At 45.2% G+C, this 27,479-nt stretch overlaps 1 protein-coding gene across 2 annotated transcripts; it reads right to left on the bottom strand.

The window, feature by feature from the left end:
- Positions 1–315: 315 nt before the first annotated feature.
- Positions 316–24,899, bottom strand: LOC149437657 (protein kinase C delta type-like). Of its 2 annotated transcripts, XM_089660789.1 has the most exons (7): positions 24,774–24,899; positions 5,689–5,859; positions 4,359–4,516; positions 3,728–3,866; positions 2,253–2,444; positions 1,718–1,852; positions 316–1,124 (listed from the first exon to the last, which is right to left on the bottom strand). In XM_089660789.1, the coding sequence occupies exons 2-7, from the start codon at positions 5,740–5,742 to the stop codon at positions 993–995; spliced, it is 810 nt and encodes a 269-aa protein (XP_089516915.1). In that variant the 5' UTR covers positions 5,743–5,859; positions 24,774–24,899; the 3' UTR covers positions 316–992. The 2 variants fall into 2 exon arrangements, with proteins under 2 accessions (XP_089516915.1, XP_089516914.1); XM_089660788.1 differs by lacking the exon at positions 24,774–24,899 and having other exon boundaries at positions 5,689–5,979.
- Positions 24,900–27,479: the final 2,580 nt, after the last annotated feature.

Genomic DNA, 27,479 nt, shown 5'->3' with positions numbered 1-27,479 from the left:
GTGTTTCTCACTATGCTGTCCTGGAAACACTGACCTGTTAACCATTTGATATGACCGGACTGAACTTAACATTCCCAGACACTTGCTTCCACCCATTAAGCAAAGTTGGCCTAACAATCCCATCAGTATCCTCTCTAGGAACCTGCTCCACCTGGAAAAAAATGAAATAAAAGTCAGCAGCTACAAAACTTGTAGCTGCTGACTTTTAAAATACAGACACCTACCTGTCCTTCGGTCCAGCGGGTGCCCACTGTGCATGCGTGAGAAGTGCTGCGCTTTGTGAATGGCCCTGTAGTCTTCTGGGACCTGTCACGTGTCCCACAACACTACAGGGTATTTGGAGCAGAGAGCAGGAGACAGGACAGCTCTAGACAGAGAGCTGGGGACACAGCAGCTTCGGATAGAGGGCGGGAGTGGGAGCTGCCGGAATTAACTTTTCAGGTGTCCCAGCAGGTGATTGGTTGCTAAGACTGCTGTGTATCCTAGTAACCAATGTCCTACCTCTGCCCTCTGTGATAATGACAGCGGTGGCGGCGGCTGAGGTGAAGAACTGGCTCCTAAATGGCGGAAATATGGTGGTCTGGATGGGACAGTGACTCGGTCCGCATACGGCCCACAGTCCACCATTTAACGAAGGCTGCTCTATAGGCTATAGTCCATTTACATCCGACCACCCATAGAACTATCACAGGTCAACCCGTATCCGCTGTGTAAATGCAGACACAAACTGAATGGCCATTGCTATAGAAAACTGATGTCCATCCCGGTTAGCTCTGATTCATCAGGGGATCTGTTCATGGATCCTCTACTGAACACAGCAGAGCTGCTATGTGTTAAAATGCCCTAAAATGTTGTAATATCCAGAAGTCCTTTCCAAGAGCTACTTGTTATTCTTCATCTGGCGTCTATTGGCTTTTACCATTGATCCAAAAATACCATTGAAACCAAAAATCCAATGAACAGCCTATACTCCTTAGGTGAAATAGTCTCGTCTACAAGGCTCTCCATTGTTTGCTGACAAAAGAAAAGCCCTTGAATCTCTGCTGATCCTTAGCTGTAATAGCCTCATCGTCGTCTGTGATTTCTTCCAGCTCTATTTCCTTTTTCTTCAATTTTGTAGTGGTCTGAAAAAGCAAAAGAGAGAGTAATTAGATCCACTAATAAAAGAAATGCCTCTATGACCTATGAGGGCCATTTCCACCTGTATGGGTCATCCAAATCCATTATTGCGAGATATCAGATATCAGCCACCACTGTGCATAAGCATGGATATGGATTTTCACTATTAGATTTGTGCAGACTCAATTCTGAAAGGGTTTATATTTGTCCCCTTATTTCACTTTACTCACTTTTCCTGAGTCTTCAGTTTGAGAGTCAGACTGAGAGCTCACCTGAGGTGTACCAGTTGCTATCCTCTCAAGGTCACATTTTCACACACTGTCTCCCAGCTCCTGAGTGCATAACAGTAGCAAAGCGATCTGCAACTCCTTCCCCCAGACTCTCAATCTGATGAGTCAGACTCCAAGTAAAGCTAAGATATGAAGTAAAAATGCTGCACAATTATAATAAAGATGAAATTTTCAGATTTTTTCATTAATCTGGGCTTGATTGTTTCCCTTTAAGCACAATGATTCGCTGTCTTACTAACACCCTTTATTGTGTGTGTACAGTGCCAGGCTGGGTGGACTGCACACTTACTGCTGAAATTTCTACTTACCTTCTTTTTTTGTGTAGAAAATGGGGGACTTGTCCCGTTCACATCCAGCTCTTCCCAATTTACGCCATTGAAAAATGGGTGCTGGTTGATGTTGTCAACGTCCACTTTGCGACGACTCTGGTCTTTGCACAGGAGCTGTAGAGGAAAAAGAAAATAGAAAAACATAAGATGGTCGCAATGGCATAAAATGCTAAGAGATTTATTTATAAAGACCTGTAGCTTCTTCTCCCCACAGGTCGCAGGAAACACTCCACATGGCGTTGGCAATTTATATCCTATCAATGAAATGCACAGCGCAATGTGGAGTCTGCGGTGTGTTCTCTGCATCATGCTGCAAAGAATACCTTGAAATGTCATGTGACAAATTTCCTCCACCTCCTAGCTCACTTTTTTTTTACAATCATTAGGATGAATGGGGCTCCAGTTTGTTCAGATCCCTATAGCAAGCAAAGAGTAAACTGCATTTGCAGAGCACACTGACTCATTAGATGAGCCTAAACTTTTCTTATCCCACTGGGACTATGTCACTACTTACCTTTTTCAGTAAGTCCAGGAGTTCGGGGTCAGCCTCTTCTGGATAACTTGGCTCCTCATGGCATATGGAATGTTTCACCTTCTTCGAGTCGTCGCCGTCGTAGAATGGGTGATATTTAAAGGCTGTCTCAAACAGAATTATTCCCAGTGAGAAATAATCTGCGATTTGGTTATATGCCTTTCCATCATGCACCTGTAAGAAAATCAGAGAGATTAGGATCAGAGTGACAAATCAGACTGGAAAGCAGAAGCATCTCTTAGAAGAAAGCTTCGCCCAGAAATGTTCAATTTGTAATATTGAATTAATGTAGAAGCAGCGGACACAAGCTAGATATTACACGCTGTCCAGTTTTACTGCCTGTGCACTCAGAAATGTAAGTGCAACCCTCTACCCCTGTTAGACACAACAACAAAGAAGAAAAACAAATTGGCAAAGCAATTTTATCCTAACACGTTCACCTTAAAGAGGAGCTCCACCAAAAAGGGGAAGTTCCGCTTTAAGCCTTTGTTCCCCGCTCCCCATTAAGGATTGGCACCTTTGTGGAGCAGGGGGGGGGGGATTTGACAGGTACCCGCCCCCACTTCTGCTGCGATCGCCTAGGCGATGGGAAGCAGAAGTTGTCGTCCTACCCTCCTTCCCAGTAGTCTTCTGGGACACGTGATAGGTCCCAGAAATCTACGGGGCCGCTCACAAAGCACAGCGCTTTTCGCGCATGCGCAGTGGGCACCCGGATGTGAAGCTGCAAACTGTGATAGCCGGGTGCCCACACTGAAGATGCCGGCACCAGGGAGAGAAGACGGCTGGTGAAACCAGCGGTTGAGTACACCGCTGGACCAAGGGACAGTTTTTGTAGCTGCTGACTTTTATTTTTTTTTCCAGGTGGAACTTTGCTTTAAGATGACTGATGTCCTAGATAAAGATTACTTGAGTTCCAAACATTCCTGATCAATGGGACCCCCCAGAAGTGGGTGGCTCCTGAGCTAAACTTCCAATCTCACAAAATAACTGAATGTGAGATTTCCGAAGTCTGATCAGGGCAGATAACTGATTTCCTTACATGTCACCCAGTTAGGGGAACCTTAAAGAGAACCTGTCAGCATAGATTATTAAACTTGTCTCAGTTCCAACCTTCTTTCTGTTCTGAAGGCTGCCAGTGTTCAACACCTCCAGGGCACACCAGACCTCCTTAGGGTCACAAAGAGATTTGCCAGCCGTGGAACAAGCACTGCTTCGGGAAGTCATTGGCTGCCTCCAGTGTCAGATGGGACCCTCAGCTGAGACTGGAAAATGCCAGACTGAAAATTTCCCTTTAATCTAGTCAATAATTGACCTATGTGTACAGGTTCTCTTTAATTCACCTCTAATCTGGTTGATAATTGCTCCTTATATACAGGTTCTACTTAAGGCCTAATCTAGTTGATAATTGCCCTGTGTATGGGCACATTGAACCAGCAGATGACTGGTCTTTTACTTACTTCTGGTGCCATATAAGTGTCTGTTCCGGCTCTTTCCTTCACTTTCTTGTTTCTGAACATATTGGTCACGGCTAGACCAAAATCTGCAATTTTCACATGACCAACATCATCTAGAAGGATGTTTTCAGGCTTCAGGTCCCTATGGAGAAAAAGAGCGTTAGCTCTGCAGTTCAGACAATTATCTCCCATATGTCCCAGTGTTACTGATCAATAGAGGGATCAACATTCACAAATCTGCCTTTCCTAGCTGCCCGTAGACAGAATGATTTGATCCAGGAAACAATGGTGTCTTCCCGGGACTGATTACACTGCTACTGTATGACCATTAAACAACCATTTTCATCTGAATTAATCAATCAGTCCTGGTGGAAAATTCAATCAAACCTGACCTAATGGGCCCTCTTCTTTACTTTGTAAGTGAAACATTAAAAGTGATCCAACTTGCGCTCAACCATTCTCTTATGTGAACTGCCAGCAGAAGGGCAGCCACAGACATTGGATGGAGAAGGATGAATGGGTAAGTGTGAGCTCGCCATCGATCTTTTCACAAATAGGATTTAGTAACAGTATAGGTGCTGAGGCAGCAGGAGGGGCAGATTGTAAAAATGATTAGTTTATTCAAGGTACTTACCTGTGCACTACACCTTTCAAATGTATGAATTGCAAACCGCAAAGCAGCTCCACTGCCAGACATCTGATGGTGGTGACGTCAAATGGTTGCTTGGTGGTGATCATCTTCTTCCGCAGGTCTCCTCCACCCAGGAATTCCATAGCAAAAAATAAGTAATTCTGGAGAAGCAAATACAGACAGGTCAGTGAATGAATTCAATAAAAAGGTCAAAATAAAAGCAGCAGAATATTTTCTACCAAAATACACTGCATGACATCTATGTCTGTCTATCGCTGCACAACCTTTGGTAACATGTTTCTGGTGTCTTTCCCTACATCTGACTTATCTCATCCAATTATATTTGAACTTCAGTCAGATATAAACCATCCCTTGATTCCAGTGATGTGTTAAGTAGGGATACCGAGTATTTTCATGAGTACTCGTGAAACTACTCCCGTTACCTTAACTGATACTTTGCGGCACGATTTGCGTTTAATGGATGCAAATTGCACCGCAAAGTTTAGCATGCGATTTGAACAGGAATGCGATTCCTGTCCAAATGGCATGCGGTTTCCCCACTGCTCCTGTGCAAACACACAGGAGCAGTGCAGGAAACCTTCCTACAGGCATTCCATGCTGAGTGTCAGTGGTAGGAGAGGAGAGAGCAGCTGACCAGTCAGATGCCGTCTAGCCCAAGCATTGCGGCAATGAGAGGAAATCCCTGCCACTTTCTCTCCTCTTCTACCACTGATACTCAGCACGGGATGCCTGCAGGGAGGTATACCTGCACCACTCTTATGTGAACTCGGGCTATGACAAGCCTGGGTTCACACAAGAGCAGTGGGGAAACCGTATGCGGTTTGGACGGGAATTGTATTCCTTCTAAAACTGCATGCTGTTCTGTGCGGTGCAATTTGCATCCATTAGCGCAAATTGCAGCGCAAAGAATCGGCACTCAGTATCGGCGAGTACTTGACCGAAAGTATCGGTACTCGTACTTGCTGATAAAAAAACCAGTATCGGTGCATCCCTTGTATTAAGTAAATCAGTAAAATTAGCCAAAGTCATTTTTATATTGGCTTCCCTTCCTCACAGCAGGATTCAAAATAGAAGAGGAACAGGTACCAGTGTGAGCCAGTCAGGCCAGATTGCATTACATAGTATTGCACAATGCAGTATGACGGTTGTCAGTGTAGGGGGCAGGGGAGACCACCAACCACGATTGTGTGAATACATACATGTGTCACATCTGCATATTTCCTGCCTGTCTGGAGTTCAGCTTCAAAAGCGGACAGACAGATGTCATAAAGGAATTTTTTTGTTACTGTATATATTTTCCTAAAATACTTACTTTTGTTTGAAATGCGCCATAGAGGTGAGTACAGAAAGGGCTGCTCTCAACCATTTCCAGTACTTGGCGCTCAATAAGGACGGAATCTGGGTCTTCATCAATTAGAAGCTTCTTGCTGACCAACTTCACGGCCACCAGGAGCTTACTGTCACGATGGGTGGCTGCCACGACCTGTAAGAAAGGGACAGTTAGTATATCATCTTTTCCACATACTCTAGCTGTAACATCATTACTAAACATTCCTCAATTTGTGTCTCTAATTACATTTCTTTTCCTCCTCTTTTTCTGTCATTTGTTGACATATTATCAACCTGCATTAGTGTCCTGTAGACATAACAAAGAGCCTCCATCGGTCTTTTTCATTACAGCAGGCTGATTCGTAGGTGTCATACCCCAAAACGACCAATCATAATTCACTCTGCAGAAATCAGACTTGTACATGGTTGATTCTGACTGCTTGCTGCACACCCTACCTAGTCCAAACTAGGTAAACCCCAACTATTCCACAAATGCTCCCTCTCCCCTCCTCCTACTTATTCTGACTAACCACTGGTAAGGACAGAATTAGCTCTCAAGATTATCCTGTTCACACATATGTGGTTTAGAAACTGTTCCCATAGAAGTCATTAGCCTGTAATCCGCACCTGAACCAGACCACACTGCTCAGAAATCCTACATGACTCTTTTTCAAACCGCACTGAAGCCGTACCACCAGTGCCCCATAGGAAGAAATGTTATTTCACATGTCATGCAGATTGGATGTGGTTCAGACCGCATCCAATCCACATATATGTGAACTGGCACTAATACAGTGATCAATGCTAAACATATACACTATTACTGTATTACTGACACTGGCTGGGAAGGGGTTAAACATATAGGGTGATCAGAGTGTTAACTGTGTGCCTAACCTGTGTTTTTGTGTACAGTGTTGGGTGTTTTTACTAGGCAATCTGCTATATTTAATTCCCTGCTTAGCGGGTAAAGAAAATCTAGCAGAGTGCCTCAGGAAGAACAAAGCTCTGCCTTGTTACATAGGCAAAGCTGTGTTCTGTCAATCTCCTCGGCAATCAACGGGTGACAGCGCTTATCCATTGGTGGCACTTGTTGATCGGCTTCTGCTGTGTCCAATCACAGCAGAAGCGGTGATCTGGCTGTGTGCATGCCCCCTACGGTGGTAGTGCAAAATCATTTATATACGTGATTTTTGCATAGAACATCCGCCCTGTAGCAGTAAATCTGCTATAGGGCGGAGGCCAAGCGATTAAAGCTGAACTCTGGGGAAAAGCTTTACCCATCTGCACTGCAAGGGTTAAAGCTTAACTAAACCCACAAACATGATTTATTATATTGTAGCATACCAAGGAGCAACATAGTCACCCTTGGATAGTAGCATTCCTAATTGGTGGAGAGGGTTGTGCTAGATAGAGTAGTAGATTAAGATGGACTTTACATAAGTGACTAACAAATTAAAGCCAAACTCGGCCAACACTTATTAAGCAACTGCAGACACAGTTTTTATCTGTTTGGGATAGAGGTTTTACACAAATAAATAAAAACTGACCATTGTCAGCACCCCTGTCAGTATTAAATAGTTTGTTCCAACCTCCCAACTGTCACTTTTGCTGGACAGCTTGGTCTGTTAAAAGAAGCTGAAAAACCACAGACTTACTGCCAGGACCAGCAGGTAATACACTATGTTACAGGGGGACTCAGAAAAACAAACACTGCTGTGTTAACACTACTGACAGGCTGTATCATGTATGTCCATTTGAATTTCGGCCATAATTACATCACCCCCTAGGCAAAACAAGTATTTAACCTTTGCAGTGTAGAGGGAGACCCACAACAAGGAGAAGGGTTTCTTCTTCCCTGGAGTTCAGCTTTAAACTGTAAATTGTATACAGAGTATACAGCCCCCTTGCTCAGTATTTCAGTGCCCCCCCCCACTCCCATAGTCTGAGCTCAGCATACATGTTTATCTGTATTTGTCAAACCGTCATCCTTGAGAATGTCATGTTGTGCCCTAGCTGTGTCTATAGGTCCTCAGGACTAGCCTTTGATTACTTACCTTCCCATAGTTTCCTTGTCCAAGTTTAGTATGAAATGTGAAGCTCTCTACACAGAGAGTCCCTGCCTCTCTTCCTCTGCACTCTGACATTGTCATTTTTTTTGCTAAATTGCAGAAAAAATTAGAAATTCAGAGAGATGTAAACCTCCTACGTTGTCTCCTTTTTATAGAATATATTATATGATTTCTATATAATACGTTCAAGTAATCTCTAGCACTGGAATGAGAACAATGAAAAACGTGTCCTCACCCTGCTGCTGCTAGTGAGAAATGACTACCTTCCAGTTGCGCTCTGGAATGTAAAAGCTAGCCCCGCCCACCCCACTGTTACTCTGGCCCCGCCCACTCCACTGGTACTCTGGGCCCCGCCCACTCCACCGTGACTTTGGCCCCGCCCATTCCACCTATGTTGCATGGCAACCTTGTTTGCCCCAAACAGCTGCCTTTCCTCAAGTAGGATTTGCAGCATATAGAATTCTTCCTGGTGACAATTATTATGCAAATTAGGAAAACTCAAATTCAGATTTTTTTTTTTTTTTTTTTTTAACAGAAAATCAGATTTCCACTCTAAGCAGACACAGAATTACAAAGTGGCCAGAATCAGATTACCTTCATTTATAGGTCAAGATGTGACCTTGTAATAAATATTTGTAATATATATGACTCATCATGAATATTAGCTTTACTTTGTAATCAGATCCTGACTTCATAACGAAGCCCTTCCAAGTGCCATTCCTGCCAACCTTCTCTGACATATACTGTGGGGTTGTACATTCAAACACTATTCTGCATTATTACAGCTCTGTGACAAAATGTGTCTTGTGTAATGTGTGTTGTTCCATCACACATTATTTCTATACATGAATAAAGCTCTAACATATGCCATAGCATTGTACAATCACACAATATTATGTGGGACATAGATAATGGGATCCGGGGCCCCAACCGGGACATCCGTTTGTGGTACAAGTGTAATATTTTAGTGCTAATAATAATTCTAGAAATGTTTATTCACAGTGAAGTGTAGTAGGTCACCTCCATCACGTACCTACCTGTTCATTGTGAAAAGGCTAAGCCTCAGATAGGTACTCAGTTGAAGAGGCCTAACTTCCTATGTCTGGCAGCATGAAGAGAACTCTGTGCTCTGCAGTGGCAGTGTGTGGCCAGATGGGGGTACAGTAACTTAGAGCTGGGCCTGGTAGGTGACAGGGGCCCCTGGGCTGGAGGTGGACATATCACTGTCCTCTCCGCTCTATCCTTTAGATGGCAGGATGTATCCAGTGTTGGATGCATGGCCCCAGAAACTCAGGAATACACTCTACCCACGCATGCACATTCCGCTTGCTCTTGCAGTTCAGCATTCTGTGAGAGTAAAATAGAGCAGACTGCGCATGCATGGGTAGGGGATGTAGCTAAGTATGTGTTTGGAAGTTTCTGGAGTAGCACATCCAATGCTGGGTACCTCCTGTCATTAGCAGCACAGAGAGGGGAGGACAATCATATGAGCATCTGAAAAGTGATCATTTATTTACAAAACAGTCTCACATAAAAGTGCAGCGCTAAAAATAATAAAATAAATCTTATCAGGCAGATGAACATAAATACTAGATGCGTTATAATCATAAAATGCCTAAAACCACTTGGAAATATAGTCCCCTACATAAAAATGCACAGGCACCTCTGATGTGTTTTTCAAACATAAAATGTCATAACGATCTTAGTATAATCTTCCAGATAACTGTCAGGATAATCGCCAGGTGATTAAGTTAAATCGCAGTATATGGATCCTCAGTTGGGTGTGTGAATAGATATATGAAATGCGCACTCACCAAAAGCACATAAATATAGCGCGTTGTATCGTATACTGTTGGAACAGTCAGGGATCCCTTCTTAGGGTGGTCCGGAATGCAGCCTGAGAGTGGATGGCCTTCCTTAGGTTACAGGATATTGGCACGCCAGGGTAAATGGATCAACCTCGCCCAGGCTCTGGGATGTTTACCGGGGATTGCTGGGAAGTTAAAATGCTCAGTGCGGAGCAAAAAAAAAGGGTATTCCCATAGTGTATTTAAATGATGCTTTAATGGTATTAAATAGTATATAATCCAAACACGTACACTTGTACTAGAGGTGAAGCAATAAAATGACAATTTCATGAATATAACACTGACCAGCTGGTAAAATAAGGTGGCCGCTGGACCTCCGTGATCCGGCGGCTTGACGTCACGGCGTGCAGGGCTCCTCCTTGATGCGTTTCGTATTACAAGTACATTGTCAAAAGGGGTATGCCATTTGCAGCCTGATGTCTGTACATTGCTATTTATAGGTTTCAAGATCTAAAAAATCGTGCCTAGATTACCGGGCGCCATCTTGCCGGAGACCGGGGCAAGTGCGCATGCACGAAACCGCGGGCGCCATTTTTCATTGGTCCGCGGCAAGGAAATGCATAGCCTAAGCTCAACGTTGTACCTGGCATACGCGAGCGCCATTTTTGCAAACCAGAGCACAGCCATATTAACCTCTTACTGACCACATAACTCATATGTACGGCAGTAATAAGGGCGGGCCTTAACGACCACACACCGCACAAATACATCCATGGCGGCATACATTTCCGTGCTGTGTGTCACAGACAGTTCCTCGTCTCTTGCTATGATTGGGAGTTGGCAGGATGGACTTGCAATCATGTGACCACTGCAACAGGCAATCACATTTCTTAAGTGGGTTGAGAAGTCTGTTCACCTTAGGGGAAGGGAGTTCATGTTAAAGCGGAACCTTGCTGATTTTTTTCTTTAGGTCTCCTCCCTCCTTCTAACACATTAGCAAAAATAAGTAAATACATTTTTCCTTATTTTTTTTTTACTTCCTAAATCTTGGCCTAGGCCAGGATGATGTCATGTTCCCCCCACATGTACAGTACAGACATGCTACATGTCTCTATCAGTACTCGGACAAAGACCCCCGTGGCATGTCTGAGCATGCATGACATCTCACAAACTGCCTTCTGGGATGTGTGATGTAGCATCACACCGAGGGGGTCTTTGGCAGAGTACTGGCAGAGATCACCGGCGTGTCGGCACATGTCAAATCTCCAGTGAAGATGGCGGCTCTGGAGAAGAGTGGCTAAGAGAGAATTTATTTTTCAACCAAGACAAGGCTGGACTCCATGGTTGTAGGATGTGTATTCTGAGATGATTTTTAGGGATTTTTTGGGGGAAGGGGTTAGGCAGAATGAAGTTACTCTTTAAAAACCACTTGCCGACCGCAGATAGCAGAATGACAGCTTCACTGTGGCCGGTCAGTTCTGGGAGGGCGTCATATGACGTTCTCCCAGAACGCGCTCTCCTGCGTGCCCCCAGGGGCGTGCATCCGGCGATCTCCATGGTCACTGTGTCCTACAGACACAGCTGATAACTTGATGTGGTAAAAGGCCAATCATAGCTGCCTTTTATCAGCTGATCAGCCGTGTCCAATGACACACTGATCACTGGGAAATGCAATTGCCGGTTATCGGCTGCACTTTCAGCAGTTCAGCTTTGTCTTGGTTGAAGCAGAACTTCCCCATTAGCTGCTCTTCTCCAGATCCGCCATCCTCACTGGAGACCCGTTACATGCTCAGACACACTGCAATTCTCTGCCAGGTCTAGGGGACAGAGATCTCCATGGCTTGTCTGTGTATACATCAGATCTGTGGCACATGCACACACCCCACGGGTCTATGTCTCTGACTCACGCAGCCTGTGTGCTCCTGTGTGAGATCAACTGCATCCTGGGGTGTCTACATCACACATCCCAGAAGGCAGTTGGCAAGATCTCGTGCATGAAGGCTGCAGGGGTGTCTGCTAGAGACCTTTGGCATGTGTGTGCATGAGCGAGGCCTGGGTGTCACCCTTGCCTAGGCCAAGATTTAGAAAGTAATCAAATATTTTTTTAAATTTGTAATTTTTTTAAATGTGTAAAGATGGCCACATCAGGCAGGCCCTTGTTGATGGTACCTAGTTGATGGTAGATCTACGGAAGATTGTACAATCAGATTGCGTAGTGTATGGTCACCTTAAGAGGGAAGGGGGAGAAGAGAGGATCTGAATGCCCTTTGTGGATAGGGAGGTGTTTGGGAGAACTAAGTAAAGGTGAACCGACTCTTTATTATAGATAAATCTGATATCACTGCCCCAGATCACACACCACCCCGTTCACTGGATACACAGGATACCAGAGATCAAAGGGCGCGTGAGTGAGGGGATACGAGATTTCACCAGATACCGGAGATCACAGGACATATTAAATCTCTGTAACAAAATGGCCTCTGAAATCTCCTATCTGCTCAGTAGTACAGGGCTGTTAAATGTGTTCTTTCCTCCTTCATATGAATTGTTCAGTACAGTCTCCCCCCATTTATGTACACGGCACCCCAACGCACAATTCCAGCACAGCGCAACAATACAGTGAGGTGCGTTGCTGTGTGTGGAAGAACGGTCCATGTTCTATTGCTTGGCAGCGCACCCCAGTACACTTTACTGCATTGTCACACATTACACTTCAATGTATGTCTGCTGGAAGGTACATTGGGGGCCAATAAGAATGCCACCACGTCACTTCGACCAGGTTAGGCCCCATTCACACCTGAGTACACTACTACGCCATGTTTTTTGCATGTTCTTGGAGCTGCACCATTTATCCGAATGGGCCTCCCTTCGCTCTAAAGATGCACAAAAAGAAGCTCAAACTTGAAGCTCTACAGCTGGCAACTACATGGTGGCTGCAAGATTGAAGACTGCCTGAGCCACATGACCAGCGTGGGCTGAGTGAGCTGAGCTCTGCCCAATGTTGAACTCTCTCCATCTCCTTCCCTTCTCCCCCCTCCCCCATCTCCTTCCCCCCCCCCTCATCTCCTTCCCTTCTCTCCCCCATCTCCTTCCCCTCTAACCTCCCCCATTTCGTTCCTTCTCTCCCCCTCATCTCCTTCCCTTCCCCCCCCCCCATCTCCTTCCCTTCTCTCCCCATCTCCTTCCCCTCTAATTCCCCATCTCCTTCCCTTCTCTGCCCCTCCCCCCTTCATGTCCAGTTAACACTTCGGGACACCTTTGTACTATTGGATATAGCTGGCAATCTGCTAGTTGGCTAAACTTCTGGGGTTTTCACTCACACCTTTATGATGCTTCTGTTTTAATACCTTTCTGTCCATCCCCAGCATGGCTTTAGGGGCCTGTTTACATGAGCATTGGTCTCTGAAGAGTGATCTGCATTCAGAGAGCATTTGGCAGGCAGTGAGTAGGTGTTGTTTCAACTCCTCACCATCTGCTTTAGCCTCTTCTCATCCGCCCTGTAGCAGAAATACTGCTACAGGGCGGCACTGCTCTGCAAAATCACGTAAATATACGTGATTTTGCATTTCTGGGTAGGAGGCGCGCGCCGTACCCGTGCCGCCATTCACGGCCGTGGCTGTTGATCACCGAGCTCCAGCCGATAATTACTCGCCTGCACCGGTGATTTCCGAGGATCACCAGAGCAGTGCGATTACAGTGAAGCACACAGACACCGCCAACTACTAAAACACTCCCAGCACACAGTTAACCCTTTGATCGCACCTCATGTTAACTCCTTCCTGCCCAGTGCCATTAGTACAGTGTCAATATTTTTTTTTTTTTTAATTTAGCACTGATCACTGTATTGGTGTCGCTGACATGTCAGTGACACCAAGCCAGGTCCCCCCAGTGTCAGAATGTCCGTCGCAGTCCTGCTATAAGTCGCTGATCGCCGCCATTACTAGTTAAAATGGAAAAAAAAAATCCCAGTACATATACCACCATTTGTAGACGCTATAACTTTCACATAAATCAATTAATTTACACGTATTGGGATTTTTTTTCAGCAAAGGCATGTAGCAGAATACATTTTGGCGTAAATGTATGACGCAATTTAAATTTTTTTATTGGACATGTTTTATAGCAAAAAGTAAAAAAATATTGTTTTTTTTCTCCAAATTGTCGGACTTTTTTTTTATAGTGCAAAAAATTAAAACTGCAGAGGCGATCAAATACAACTGAAAGAAAGCTCAATTTGTGGAAAAAAAGGACATAAACTTAATTTGGGTGCGCAATTCATGACCGCGCAATTGTCAGTCAAAGTAACGCAGCGCCGTAACGTGAAAAATGGCCTGGCCAGGAAAGGGGGGTAAATCCTCTGGAGGGCAAGTGGTTAACCCCTAGAACCCCACACTAGTGCACTGGAACCACATACATTGCACACAGTTGTGGGGTGCTTGCAGAGGTGCTCCATTCACTCGAATGGGTCATGTTCAGCAGGCACTGAGCCCACAAAATGCAACAGAGTATATCATTCCTGCCACAGCCACCAAGCAAAACATCATAGTGGCAGCATGTGTACACCCCCAGCCCTGTGTTGCCAACCATCCATACATTTACAGACACTTTGTATAAAACAGGCGCTTTTCTCTTGTCCATAAATGTTCACAGACAGGAGAAAAGTGCCCATAAAACCCCCCTTGCCATGGGCTCTGAACTGTGCATGCTCGGTACCGCAGCCAGCCAATTAGAGAACTGGGTGTGCACCTGTGCAGTGACATCATGGCACTTTTTAGGCATGGCTTATATTCACACACCCCACCACACAAGTTGAGGCTGAACCCAGCAGTTCATTGATTGGCTCGCTTTGGCACTCTGCATGCACAGTACAGAGCCGACAACATTTTTTTGTAAGCCTTTTCTTGCCAGCTGCCTACCAGTAGTTAAAGTATGTTTAATGGGGTCAATCTGCCAAACTCTGATGTAAGAAGGGGACTCTACCAGACTCTGATGTAAGGGGACACTCTGCCAGACTCTGATGTAAGAAGGAGACTCTACCAGACTCTGATGTAAGAAGGGGACACTACCAGACTCAGATGTAAGAAGGGGACTCTACCAGAATCTGATGTAAGGGGACACTCTGCCAGACTCTGATGTAAGAAGGAGACTCTACCAGAATGTGATGTAAGAAAGGGACTCTACCAGAATGTGATGTAAGAAAGGGACTCTACCAGAATCTGATGTAAGGGGACACTCTGCCAGACTCTGACCGACTCTGGAGTAAGGTGGTGGCACTTTGGGGACACTGATGTGAATGTGGCACTCATCCTGACTGTTGCACTCCATATGTTGTTTTGTATATTACTTACACCTAACCCCTGTACTCTGTACATTATGCATTGATATACAGTAAATAAACCTGCCCAAGGTGTTCATTGTGTCAACAGTTTGCTGGTTTTAATGAAATTCTTCCTTATGGTAGGCTCAGTAAGGCAGTCTATACATTAGTCATTTTTGTTCAACATGGGGGTTCCCACGTGGATGCGGAAATCACTCCCCTGAGGTATTGTGTTCTGACAGCGGAGAGACGTATCTCTTATCACTGATAAGTGCTGCCAGCTATAACTGGCTGTGCTGGTCGTATGGACATTTTCCTAGAGGCTGGTTGTACAGAAGTCAATCGGTACACTGCCCTACAAACTGCTGATTCCTGCCCTCTGCTCTGCTAAACCCCATCCTCTGATCTGTTGACCCCCAGTACACTCCGCTACTGATTCCTGTTTTTATACACTGCCCTGCAGATCTTATACCCTGTGCCCCCCTGACATTTATTACTGCACCCCCATATCATACTGGCTAGATCCGGCCATGCGCCCAAGTGTGAACGGGGCCTTATAGTGCATTGTGTAAACATCGCTGTAAGATGAATGTTAATGCATCAATATAGAGTGAATGGGCCCTTTCAGGAGGATCCACCTGATAATCAACACAAATCACCACTAAGGGCTCGTTCACACTTGACTGTTTTACCAACGCTTGCCAAACGCCCCTATAGCGTTTGGCAAGCGTTGGTCCGGCGTTTGCGGAGCGTTTTTTGACTCTCTGCAAACACCGCATGTGCGGTTTAGCGGCAGTTGCTGAGCGTTAAAAATGCCCCACAAATGCCTAGAATGAAGTTTGAATGGTGTTACCGCTCCGCAAACGCCGGCTGGGCATTTGCGGAGCGGCACCATAGACAAGAATAGGAGGCTTCAATGCCTCCTGACTCGTCCAGAGGCGTCCGTTTTGCCGCGCCGCTACCGCTCCCGTTAGAACAGCACCATGTGCTGCAATGTGCAGAATTGCCAGAGGCGTTTGGGAACTGGTAAAAACGCTTCCCAAACGCCTCTCTGCCGCCTGCACACAACGCTAGTGTGAACGTAGCCTAACTCTGAGATAAATAAACACCGAGATTGTAAAATACTTTTATTGAAATATATTAGGAACACTAAGGAGTGGGGAACCCACCTCCCCCCACCCCATCTACTCAAGGCAGCCCCACCCAACTCCAATCTACCCCGGACTTACCGCCACCCACCCTAGACTGACCCCTCCACTCTCATCTACCCCAGACAGATCCCCCCCACCCCGATGTACCCTAGATTGTCCACCCAATCTACCCTTAGACTGACTACTCCACCGCCGTGTACCCCAGACTGACCACCCACTGCCGTGTACCCCAGACTGACCCTCCCCACAACATCTGCTCCAGAATGACCCCCCCACCCCCATCCACTCTAGACTGACCCACCCTACCCCCATCTTCCCCAGACTGACCACCCGAAAAGTAGATCAAAATTTCACTTGATTTTAAAATTCAATTTTGGAACAAAATCAACTTTCTGATTGAAAACCACATTCACTGTTAGAAATTCATCCTTCTCCTTTAAATTTTCTTTTCACTGCTATTGAAAACGAATGTCGATTTCTTTCCAATAATGATTAAAAGAATTGAACGAATGTTAATAAAACTTAAAATGATGAACAAAATTCTACTAGTGTATTGCCAGTTTTAGCTCAACTTTTCACAGAAAAATGAAAACATGAAATAACTCACAACATCCTCCCCACCTGGCAAACGCTGCTGAATCTTCGCTCCTTCCATGATTATCCTGCCTACTCATACCAGCCGGTGTAGTGGCATCGTCGTGCTTGCAAAGGTGAGCAATCATTGACATAATCAATTATGAAAATAGTTGACAGGCCGATTAGTTGGCCTGAATACGTTATGCATTATTTGTTTACGTGGTGGGAAATACAGTGCAGCACACATACAGCTCAGTACACCATCCATACATGTCAGTAAGTGCCTGAGAACTTGTGAATGTGTGAGGAGCTATGCCATGGGACATGTAGTCCGGGGCAGAAGAAGGAAGTGAATGAATCTAAAGGTAGAAGTTTTTTTTCATCTTGCTATAAGGACACTCTATACCAGGGGTCTTTAAACTTTCTAAACAAAACACCAGTTTTCTTTCCTTCAGGCTTTAGGGAAGCCGGACTGTGCCCACTGGGAGTAAAAAATGCCCCAGTGTCAGTGGGAGTACAGAATTCCCCCATCCTTGGTTTTAGTGTGAGAAATAATGCCCCATTGTTGGTATTCAAGGAAGGAATAGTGCCCCATCACTGGTGTCTCTTGGGGGATGGTGCCCCATCATTGGTGTCTGTGGGAGCAATGGTGCCCATCATCTGTGTTTGTGAGAGCAATGGTGCCCCGTCATAGGTGTCTGTGGGAGCAATGGTCCCACATTATTGGTGTCATTGGATGGAATGGTTCCCCGGGGGCCAGATAAAAGCAGGCAAAGGACCACATCCGGCCCGCAGGCTGCAGTTTGGAGACCACTGCTCTATCCTATACTCTTCAGCTTGCTATAAGGGCACTCTGAAGGCAGGAGGAGTCAGAAGGGCCAGTGGGGGACCCCAGAAGAGCAGAATCAGGGCTGCTCTGTGCAAATCCATTACACAGAGTAGGTATGACATGTTTGTTGTTTAACAAAAAATCCAATCACTTTAAGGACTCTGTGCGGGGAAGATCAGCATCTGAACCCAGAGAAGCTGGAGGCTGATAGACTGGAGGTAATATAAGGCCTTACAATTAAATTTCAAGTAAAAGTTTACCAGTATTATGCATTATATTTAAAATGATACTACATATGTGTGTGTTAGTTTTTGTTTGTACCCATAGTACGGTCCAGAAAATTATTTTAAAAAAATCCTGACAAAATAAAAAAATTACTGACCCTTGACATTTGACCCTGACCTTGACCCAAACACTAACCCTGGCACTGACGTAGACTAAACCTCAATCTAGGTATTTTTATTAATTATTTTATTTTCCAATTACAGGCTTTGACATCGATCATGTGACCCGGATTTGGGAGTTCCAGGTCCTGATCGTTAGAACGTGGCCCGGGGCTCTCACTGACATCACAGTCTTTGAGACAAGACGGGTATGCAAATTAGGGGCCCCACAGAAAAAAGCTCAGTCCAGTGGGGTCGCTAATTTGTGTACGCTTAGCTCCAAGGGGCTAATATAAAATATTTTTTTCCCTCCCTCCACCCTTAATATAGCTTCATGTCTGACTCCCAGTTAAAATTCCCAATATATCCTACTTTTGGGTATAGAGATATATTTTTATATATGATTAGTGATTATCTGCTGTTTTTGTACTATAAAGAGCTAATTTGGGTTTTTTAACTCCATTATGACAGGTGATAAAAAACGCATGCTGCTGCTGCTACTAGACGCCTTATGCTGGCCATACACGTATATCTATTTTTGGACGAGAATATTCGTACAAACATTCTTTGTACATTCGATGTGTGGACAAATGCCATTCAAAAATTTTACTTGCTTTTAGCAATCAACTTATTTTTAAATGAATGTCATTTCTGAATAAAAACCACATACACTGTCCAAAACTGTGTTCAATTGAGATATTTTCTAATCTTTATTTTAATAAAGTAAAAATGTGTTCATGTACGGCCAGCATAAGTGATAGCAGGTGCGGGGAGCTTGTATCAAGGTGCCTGCCTAGGACAAGGGAGTCTGTCATTTATAATAATATATTACCGTCTTGTCTGAAAATCTGCAAAATAGCGTTTTAGGGTTTTTTTTACATTTTTTTGTTTCTTTAAATAAACTTTTTGATCTCGGAGTCAAAATGATATGTACCAGATTCAACCTCTAATAGTGTATATGTCTCTTCTGTCTTATTCTCAGAGTGGATTAGATATTGTGTTCCCTAACCATATAGCTGGCTATTTATATTTAACACTGCATACAGATATTCAAAAATAAATTGTCTTTTTTTCAACTTTGCATATTAACTAATTATTACACCAAACTTTGAGGTTTTTGTCTGTTTAATCGAAACCATGATCAGCCAACTATTCGATTATAAAAATAATCGTTAGTTGCAGCCCTAAAAATAACTAGACGTTGTAAAAACTACTACTACGTGCATCTCTATGGTCTGTTCTACCCCCAGTTGTGCCTGTGATGTCTGCTCCTGATCTCACACACACATTATACAAGATCTGGCACAGTTTGTTATTGAAGAATAAGGGTTCGTGTACACGGGGCGTTTGGAAAACTCTTCTGAACGATGGAAACTGACTGCTGAAAAACGTAGGTTAAAAAAACATCAGTTTAGCCGCGTTTGCATACCGTGTTTAGCCGCATTTATGCACATTTGCGTTTAGAAGCGTTTTTAAAAGATAACCTCAGGAGACCCTCCGAAATACCCAGAATGCACTAAAAAATAGTAAATTCACTTAAAAAAAGGCTACTAAAATACTGCATGAGTTATTTGATCAAGTCATGCTGTATTTTAGTAGTGAAAAGCATGCATCATGTTTCAGCTGTCAGTGGGGTTCCCACTGACAGCTGAATGTAAAAGAAAAAATTGCCAGCAATTAAAAAACAATTTTAAAAAACGGCGTGGGGTCCCCCCTCCCATCCAACTTTGGGTCTGGTATGGATTATGAGGGGAAGCCCCAAACCAAAATGAAAAAAAAAAAATGGTGTGGGGTTAACCCCCAAAATCCATAACTTTTTTTTGCCTTCCTGGCTGGATTTGCCTTTCTGTCTGGATCAACTGTGGGTATGGGATTATAATTTTTTTTTTGCTATGCAATTCTGCCCGCAATCTCAAAATGCACTACAATCGCAAAATGCACTACAATCGCAAAATGCAGGTTCAGGTGCCATTATTTTCTATGGCACCTAAAACGTGGTACGGTTTTGCCGTGAATTTCACGTGGCAAATCGCATCGCATGAAGCTTTTCTCCCAAAAGAAGCTCCTGCTTCTTTTTGGGCGACAAGTTTTACAAGATTTGCCGAGACTGCCACACAGTAAATCGCAGGAACGCCGTGGTAAAACCACATCGCGTTTTAGGTGCCATTGAAAATCATGACACCTGAACCTGTGTTTTGCAATTGTAGTGCATTTTGAGATTGCGGGCAGAACTGCAGATTGTGCCACAATACCAAAACACCCAAGTGTGGACAGTTTTATTCATTGGGGTCGGTGCCTTATTTACTCACTCAGCAGATGCGATTCTGCTGACCATTAAAAGAACCCCACACTCCCCTTTCCTAACGAGCACTGAACCGTTGTTCGTCACACTGCAAGGTCTCTCTCCTTCCTGCTAGTTCCCTGGTGCGGTGCTGGTGACAGGCAGGGAGGAGTAGGAGGTAAACAGCGCAATGTGAAAAATAAACGTATAAAGAGTAACTCCAATTTTGTTGGGAAAAAACTACCCCTCTGAGTGATCTATGTACATTTGCAAGGATTATAACAAACTTTGTTGCAGATTCCTATTTATTTCAGGTACTTTTATAGCGCTGTCAATTTACGCAGCGCTTTTACATATAAATATTGTACATTCACATCAATCCCTAACCCTCAAGGGGCGTACAATCTAAGGTATCTTTTGTTATTCTGAAGAAAGAGCTGTCTGTCTGTGTCCATTTGCAGAGAGGATCTGTATGGGAGTTTTTTTAGTACTATCAATCAGCTGCTGCACCTGCAGGGCTCTAATGAGGAAAATTGCAGGGTCTGCATCCCTTAAGACATCATTTCCTATTGGGAGTATCTCACCAAAAGACATTTTTGTTGCAAGAGATGGCTGAATTCTGACTCGTATCTTAGTGCAGACTTCTGGGAAAGTCAGTGAGCCAATCACACAAGCAGGAAATGAAGTTGCTGGTGGTTGTTCTGTGTACAGAACACCATCAGATATCCATATTGCATTTTACAGAAAATTACTGCGGTGTAGATTGAAAAGGAAAGGTAATTTTTAATAACATTCAGTCACAAAATGACTGTCGCAATATATACACTATACAGTTAGGTCCATATGTCTTTGGACACAGGCAATTTTAATTATTTCAGGTTTTTACCAAAACATATTCAAGCTATAGATATATAATGGATATGGGCTGACTGTGCACACTCTCTGGTTTAATTTGAGGGTATGTACATCCACATTGGAGGAAAGGTTTAGGAATTACAGCTCTTAAGAGTAACCACACACCCTTTTTCAAAGGACCAAAAGTAATTGGACAATTCAATCAAAAGCTGTTTTATGGCCAGGTGTGGGCTACTTGTTCGTTATTTCTTCATCAATTAGGCAGGTGAAAGGTCTGGAGTTGATTCTAAGTGTGGTATTTGCATTTGGAATCTATTGCTGTGAACCTACATCATGCGTTCAAAGGGGCTGTCCATGCAAGTGAAACAGGCTATTGTAAGGCTTCAAAAATTAAACATACGAGAGATAGCAGCAACATTAGGAGTGGCCAAATCAACAGTTCGGTACATTCTGAGGAAAGAAAAATGCACTGGTGACCTCAGCAACATAAAAAGACGTCCACGGTAGAAAACAGTGGTGGATGATTGCAGGATCCTCTCTATGGTAAAGAAAAACCCATTCATAACATCCAGCCAAATGCAGCAAAGTTGTTTGGACGGTGGTGCACAGTACAGATGGACAATGATCCAAAACACACTGCAAAAGCAACCCAAGAGCTTTTTAAGGAAAAGAAGTGGAATATTCTGCAATGGCCGAGTCAATCACCTGATCTCAACCCAATTGAGCATGCATTTCACTTACTGAAGGCAAAACTAAAGGCAGAAGACCCACAAAGAATAACTGAAGGCTGCTGCAGTTAGAGCCTGGCAAAGCATAAGAAAGGAGGAAACCCAGTCTTTGGTAATGTCCATGGGTTCCAGACTTCAGGCAGTCATTGCCAGTAAAGGATTCCCAACAAAATATTAAAAATGAATATTTTATTTATGATTATATTCATTTGTTCAATTACATTTGAGCCCTTGAAGATGGAAGGACTGTGTATACAAATGGCTGCAGTTCCTAAAATGTTTACTTGATATTTATGTTCAACCCCTTGAATTAAAGCTGAAAGTCTGCACTTCAGATTCATTTGGATTGTTTCTCTTTAATTTATTCTGGTGGCATACAGAGCCAAAAATATGAAAATTGTGCCTGTGTCTAAATATATACGGACCTAACTGTTTATATACTGTATATTCTTTTATTATTTGCTTTTTTCCTCCCATGAAAGTAGAGTTACCTTCTAAGTCACCATAAAGCCCCTTTCATTTTTAAAAGCCCCAGACATTCCAAAAGCAGCTCAGATTCAAATGTTTTTTTTTTTTAATCAAGACAAGTAGATTGTCATGAGGGACAAAAAGATTGGGACCTCGATTTAGTCCCTTGGACAAGTAGTTTTTTATAAACTTTCCACAATCCTAACAAAGTCTCTCATCCTCTCCATATCACAGAGTCCCCTCATATCTGTGGCTGAACCACCAGGGATGCAAAGATCGTACTTGCGACCCAACCCTGGTGTTCCGCCACTATGGGGGGGGGGGCAAGCAGTGCAGCCAATAAAACAAGGAAAGTTATCTGCTGTCTTTAAACAGCAGAAAAGTGCCCATTAAAACTACACCTGTCCCCGGGCCTCCTCTACCACCACTCCCCCCCCCGTGCACTTGATTAACGGACCAATCGCCCACCCCAGCCGAGCTCAACCACTACTAATCGGCCGGCTGCGGAAAGGAAGTTTCAGAGCCCGCTGATTAGTAATGGATTGAGCTCTGTTCGGACTCGGCTTGAGTGGGGGGAAGAGGGGCGGGTCGCTGGTCACGTGTGCAGTGATGTGGTGACATATTTGAAAGTGATTGCAAGGAAGGGGCGCGGGGGAGGAGGACCAAAGGCTGCAGGCAATTACAGGAGGTCAGTGTGTGACAGCTCTGTGTGGCAGTAAGTCACTCTATGGGGGGATCACTGATGTAAGGGGCGAGTGCAGACCGTAAAGTAAGGGGGGACACTGATATAACGGTCTCCCTTATATCTGTGTCCTCACTCCCCTCTTATGTCAGTGAACCCCTTTACCTTAGTGTATTCACTCTGCAGACTCCGGGGTAAAGGGGAACTCTGATGTAAGAGGTTCTCTGATCATTAGAACCCCCCTTACATCAGAGTTCCCAGCATTACCCCTTACATCAGAGTCAGAAGTGTTCACCCTTACAGTGCAAAGGGAAACTTTGCAGACTCTGAGGTAAGGAGAAACTCAGCAAACTCTAATGTAACAGTTCTTACACCAGAGATCCCCTTTACACCAGAGTCCACAACATTCCCGCTTACATCAGAGTCTGCAGAGTTTCCCTTCACATAAGGGAACAGAGTTCCTCTTCATATCAGGGTCCACGGAGATCCCCCCTGCACTGTAAAGCAAATCTTGCGGAGTTTGATGTACTTTAAAGAAGAACTCTGATGTAAAGTGGAATGCTGCGGATCATGTTGTAAGGGGGAATACTGCAGACTTTGATGTAAAGGGCAACTCTGAAATGAGGTGGTCTCTGGTCATCAAACCCCCTTACATTACAGTCCACAGCATTCCCCTTTACATCAGAGTTCCCACTTACATCAGGGTCTGCAGCATTGCCCTTTACATCAGGGTCCACTCAGTCCCCCCCCTCCGCAATGTAACGGGAATCCTGCAGACTCTGATGTCCATATCCATATCACAGAATCCCCTCATATCATCCCCTCCATATCACAGAATCCCCTCATATCATCCCCTCCATATCACAGAATCCCCTCATATCATCCCCTCCATATCACAGAATCCCTGCATATCATCCCCTCCATATCACAGAATCCCCGCATATCATCCCCTCCATATCACAGAATCCCCGCATATCATCCCCTCCATATCACAGAATCCCCTCATATCATCCCCTCCATATCACAGAATCCCCTCATATCATCCCCTCCATATCACAGAATCCCCTCATATCATCCCCTCCATATCACAGAATCCCTGCATATCACATATCATTACCAAAGGATCCACTTGTGACCGGACCCTGGTGTTCTGCCACTGTAGAGGGGGCCCTGACCAGCGGACCGTTCACCCGTCCGAGCCAAGCTCACCCAGTTACTAATTGGCCGGCTGTAGAAATGCAAAGTTTCGGAGCCGACCAATTACTACTTGGCTGAGCTTGGCTCTAGCTTGCCTTCAGCGGGATGGAAGGGGGGGGGGGCACTGGTCATGAGCGTGATGACGTTATGACACTTGGTGCCTTTCCAGCAAATTTGAAAGCGACTGCAATGAGGGGGCACTGGGGAGAGGAGGACCACAGGCTGCAGGAAATTACAGATCAGTGTGTGACAGCTCCAGGCCACAGTCTGTGGAGCAGTCAGTCAGTCTGTCTAGCAGTCAGTCAGTCTGTCTATGGGGGGATCACTGATGTAAGGGGTGAGTGGAGATCCTAAGGAGGGGGGGGGGGCACTGATATCAAAGTTCCCTCCTTATATCAGTGTCCTCACTCCCCTCTTACATCAGTGAACCCCTTTACCTTAGTGTATTCACTCTGCAGATTCTGGGTAAAGGGGAACTCTGGTGTAGGAGGTTCTTTGGTCACCAGAGCCCCCCTTACATCAGGGAAGGCAGAGCTCCCCTGTAATAAAGGGCCACACAACAGGAGTAAAGGGCCCTAGATCGGGTCAGGGAGGTCCTTCATGGTTTTTGTACTGGGGCCCTGAAGGTTCCAGTTTCTCCTCTGCCTCCTATCACAGAACGTCTCATATCTCCCTCATCACAGACTCCCCCCCATATCACAGAGACCCTCATATTACCGCCCACCTTCACGCCATACCACACAGTGCCCGTGCGGAGTTGTAGTCCGCCTGCGATTGGCTGTCGATCTTTGACCACCGGAAGGGGTGTTTCCGGATGTGGTGCGATCCTGGCGCGGATCAGAGTGAGTATCGCGGAGTGTAGGTGTGTACCGCAACACTCACTCCGCTCCGCGCTGCTCAATCTCTCCGCTCCAGGATCGCACCACAGCCGGAAACGCCCCTTCCGGTGGTCAAGGACCGTCAGCCAATCACAGGCGGACTACAACTCCCGCAGACCACCGTTGCCGCCCCTTTGAAGCGTCAACTTTATGGGATCGAAACGCTGGTGAAGGACGTCTCCGGGCATTCTCCGCACGGGCACTGTGTGGTATGGCGGGCGGTAATATGAGGGGGTCTGTGATATGGGGGGGGGAGTCTGTGATATGAGGAAGAGAAGAAACGAACCTTCAGGCCCCAGTACAAAAATCCACGAAGAACCTCTCAGACCCGAGCCCAGGGCCCTCTACTCCAGTTGCGGTGCTAGAGTTGTCACCTCATCAATCGAACACATATTAATATACCCAGGATCTGAGGATAATTTAATACAGATAAGGACTAGGTGAGTTTAATTACCTCCTTAATCCGCCACAGAACCAGTGTAAATAATATGCTTTTGGGTTTAAAAGGATGAGGTATCAACACTATGCGGGGCCTTTATTACAGGGGAGCTGTGCGCGGCCCGGTGTCTGGGGGGGTGCTGCGCGCGGCCCGGTGTCTGGGGGGGAGCTTCGCGCGGCCCGGTGTCTGGGGGGGAGCTGCGCGCGGCCCGGTGTCTGGGGGGGGGAGCTGCGCGCGGCCCGGTGTCTGGGGGGGGGAGCTGCGCGCGGCCCGGTGTCTGGGGGGGGGAGCTGCGCGCGGCCCGGTGTCTGGGGGGGGGAGCTGCGCGCGGCCCGGTGTCTGGGGGGGGGGGGGGTGACTGACTGCCACACAGAGCTGTCACACACTGACCTCCTGCAGCCTTTGGTCCTCCTCCCCCGCGCCCCTTCCTTGCAATCACTTTCAAATATGTCACCACATCACTGCACACGTGACCAGCGACCCGCCCCTCTTCCCCCCACTCAAGCCGAGTCCGAACAGAGCTCAATCCATTACTAATCAGCGGGCTCTGAAACTTCCTTTCCGCAGCCGGCCGATTAGTAGTGGTTGAGCTCAGCTTGGGCAGGCGATTGGTCCGTTAATCAAGTGCACAGGGGGGGGCGTGGTGGTAGAGGAGGCCCGGGGACAAGTGTCGTTTTAATGGGCACTTTTCTGCTGTTTAAAGACAGTAGATAACTGTCCTTTTTTATTGGCTACACTGAAGTCTTGAAGCTATGGACATTACCAAAGACTGGGTTTCCTCCTTTCTGATGTTTTGCCAGGCTCTAACTGCAGCGGCCTTCAGTTGTTCCTTGTGGGTCTTTCTGCCTTTTAGTTTTGCATTCATCAAGTAAAATGCATGCTCAATTTGGCCGAAATCAGGTGATTGACTCGGCCATTGCAGAATATTCCACTTTTTTTCCTTAAAAAGCTCTTGGGCTGCATTGGCAATGTGTTTTAGATCATTATCCATCTGTACTGTGAAGCGCCGTCCAGCTTTGCTGAATCTGGGCTGACAGTATATCTGTAAACACTGCAGAATTCATCCGGCTGCTTCTGTCTTCTGTCACGTCATCAATAAACACCAATGGCCCAGTGCCACTGGAAGCCACGCATGCCCATGCCATCACACTGCCTCCACCATTTTTTACAGATGACATTGTGTGCTTTAGATCATGAGCTGTTGCAAGCCTTCCCCACACATTTTTCTTCCTGTCATTCTGGTACAGTTTAGTGTTCGTTTCATCCGTCCAAAGAATGCTTTTCCAGAACTTGTCTGGCTTTTTTTGATGTTTTTTGGCAAGGTCTAATCTGGCTTTTCTATTGTTCAGGCTTATGAACAGTTTGTACCTTGTGGTGAACCCTCTGTATTTGCTCTCGTGAAGTCTTCTCTTGATTGTAGACTTTGACAATGATACGCCGACCTCCTGGAGAGTGTCCTTCACTTGTCTGGATGTTGTGAATGGGTTGTTGTTTACCATAAAGAGGATCCTGCGATCATCCACCACTGTTGTCTTCCGTGGACGTCCATGCCCTTTTATGTTGCTGCGCTCACCAGTGCATTTTTCTTTCCTCAAAATGTACCAAACTGTTGATTTGTCCACTCTTAATGTTGCTGCCATCTCTCTGATGGATTTGTTTCATTTTTGAAGCCTTACAATGGCCTGTTTCACTTGCATGGACAGCCCCTTTGAACGCATGATGCAGGTTCACAGCAATAGATTCCAAATGCAAATACCACACTTAGAATCACCTCCAGACCTTTTACCTGCTTAATTGATGACGAAATAATGGAGTAGCCCACACCTGGCCATAAAACAGCTTTTGATTCAATTGTCCAATTACTTTTGGTCACTTGAAAAAGGGGGGTGGCTACTCTTAAGAGCTGTAATTCCTAAACCTTTCCTCCGATGTGGATGTACATACCCTCAAATTAAACCTGAGAGTGTGCACAGTCAGCCCATATCCATTATATAAATATAGCTTGAATATGTTTTGGTAAATACCTGAAATAATTAAAATTGCCTGTGTCCAAAGACATATGGACCTAACTGTATAGTGTATATATTGCGACAGCAGTCATTTTGTGACTGAA

Source organism: Staurois parvus, unplaced genomic scaffold (assembly GCF_062004578.1).
Source record: "Staurois parvus isolate SC_StPar_1 unplaced genomic scaffold, SC_StPar_1.0 ptg001274c, whole genome shotgun sequence".
In the NCBI taxonomy this organism is placed as follows: Eukaryota; Metazoa; Chordata; class Amphibia; order Anura; family Ranidae; genus Staurois; species Staurois parvus.
The sequence above is the reverse complement of the archived record's forward strand: the minus strand, read 5'-3'. Positions and strand labels throughout refer to the sequence as shown.

What these genes read in the sequence shown, in the direction of transcription:
- LOC149437657 (XM_089660788.1), bottom strand. Translation starts at nt 5,928, where the DNA reads ATGTTTAGTAATGATGTTACAGCTAGAGTATGTGGAAAAGATGATATA. An exon ending in TTGAAAGGTGTAGTGCACAG is followed by an intron (nt 3,867 to 4,358) that starts GTAAGTACCTTG and finishes TTTTCTCCATAG; the next exon opens with GGACCTGAAGCCTGAAAACA. An exon ending in TCCTGGACTTACTGAAAAAG is followed by an intron (nt 1,853 to 2,252) that starts GTAAGTAGTGAC and finishes TTTCCTCTACAG; the next exon opens with CTCCTGTGCAAAGACCAGAG.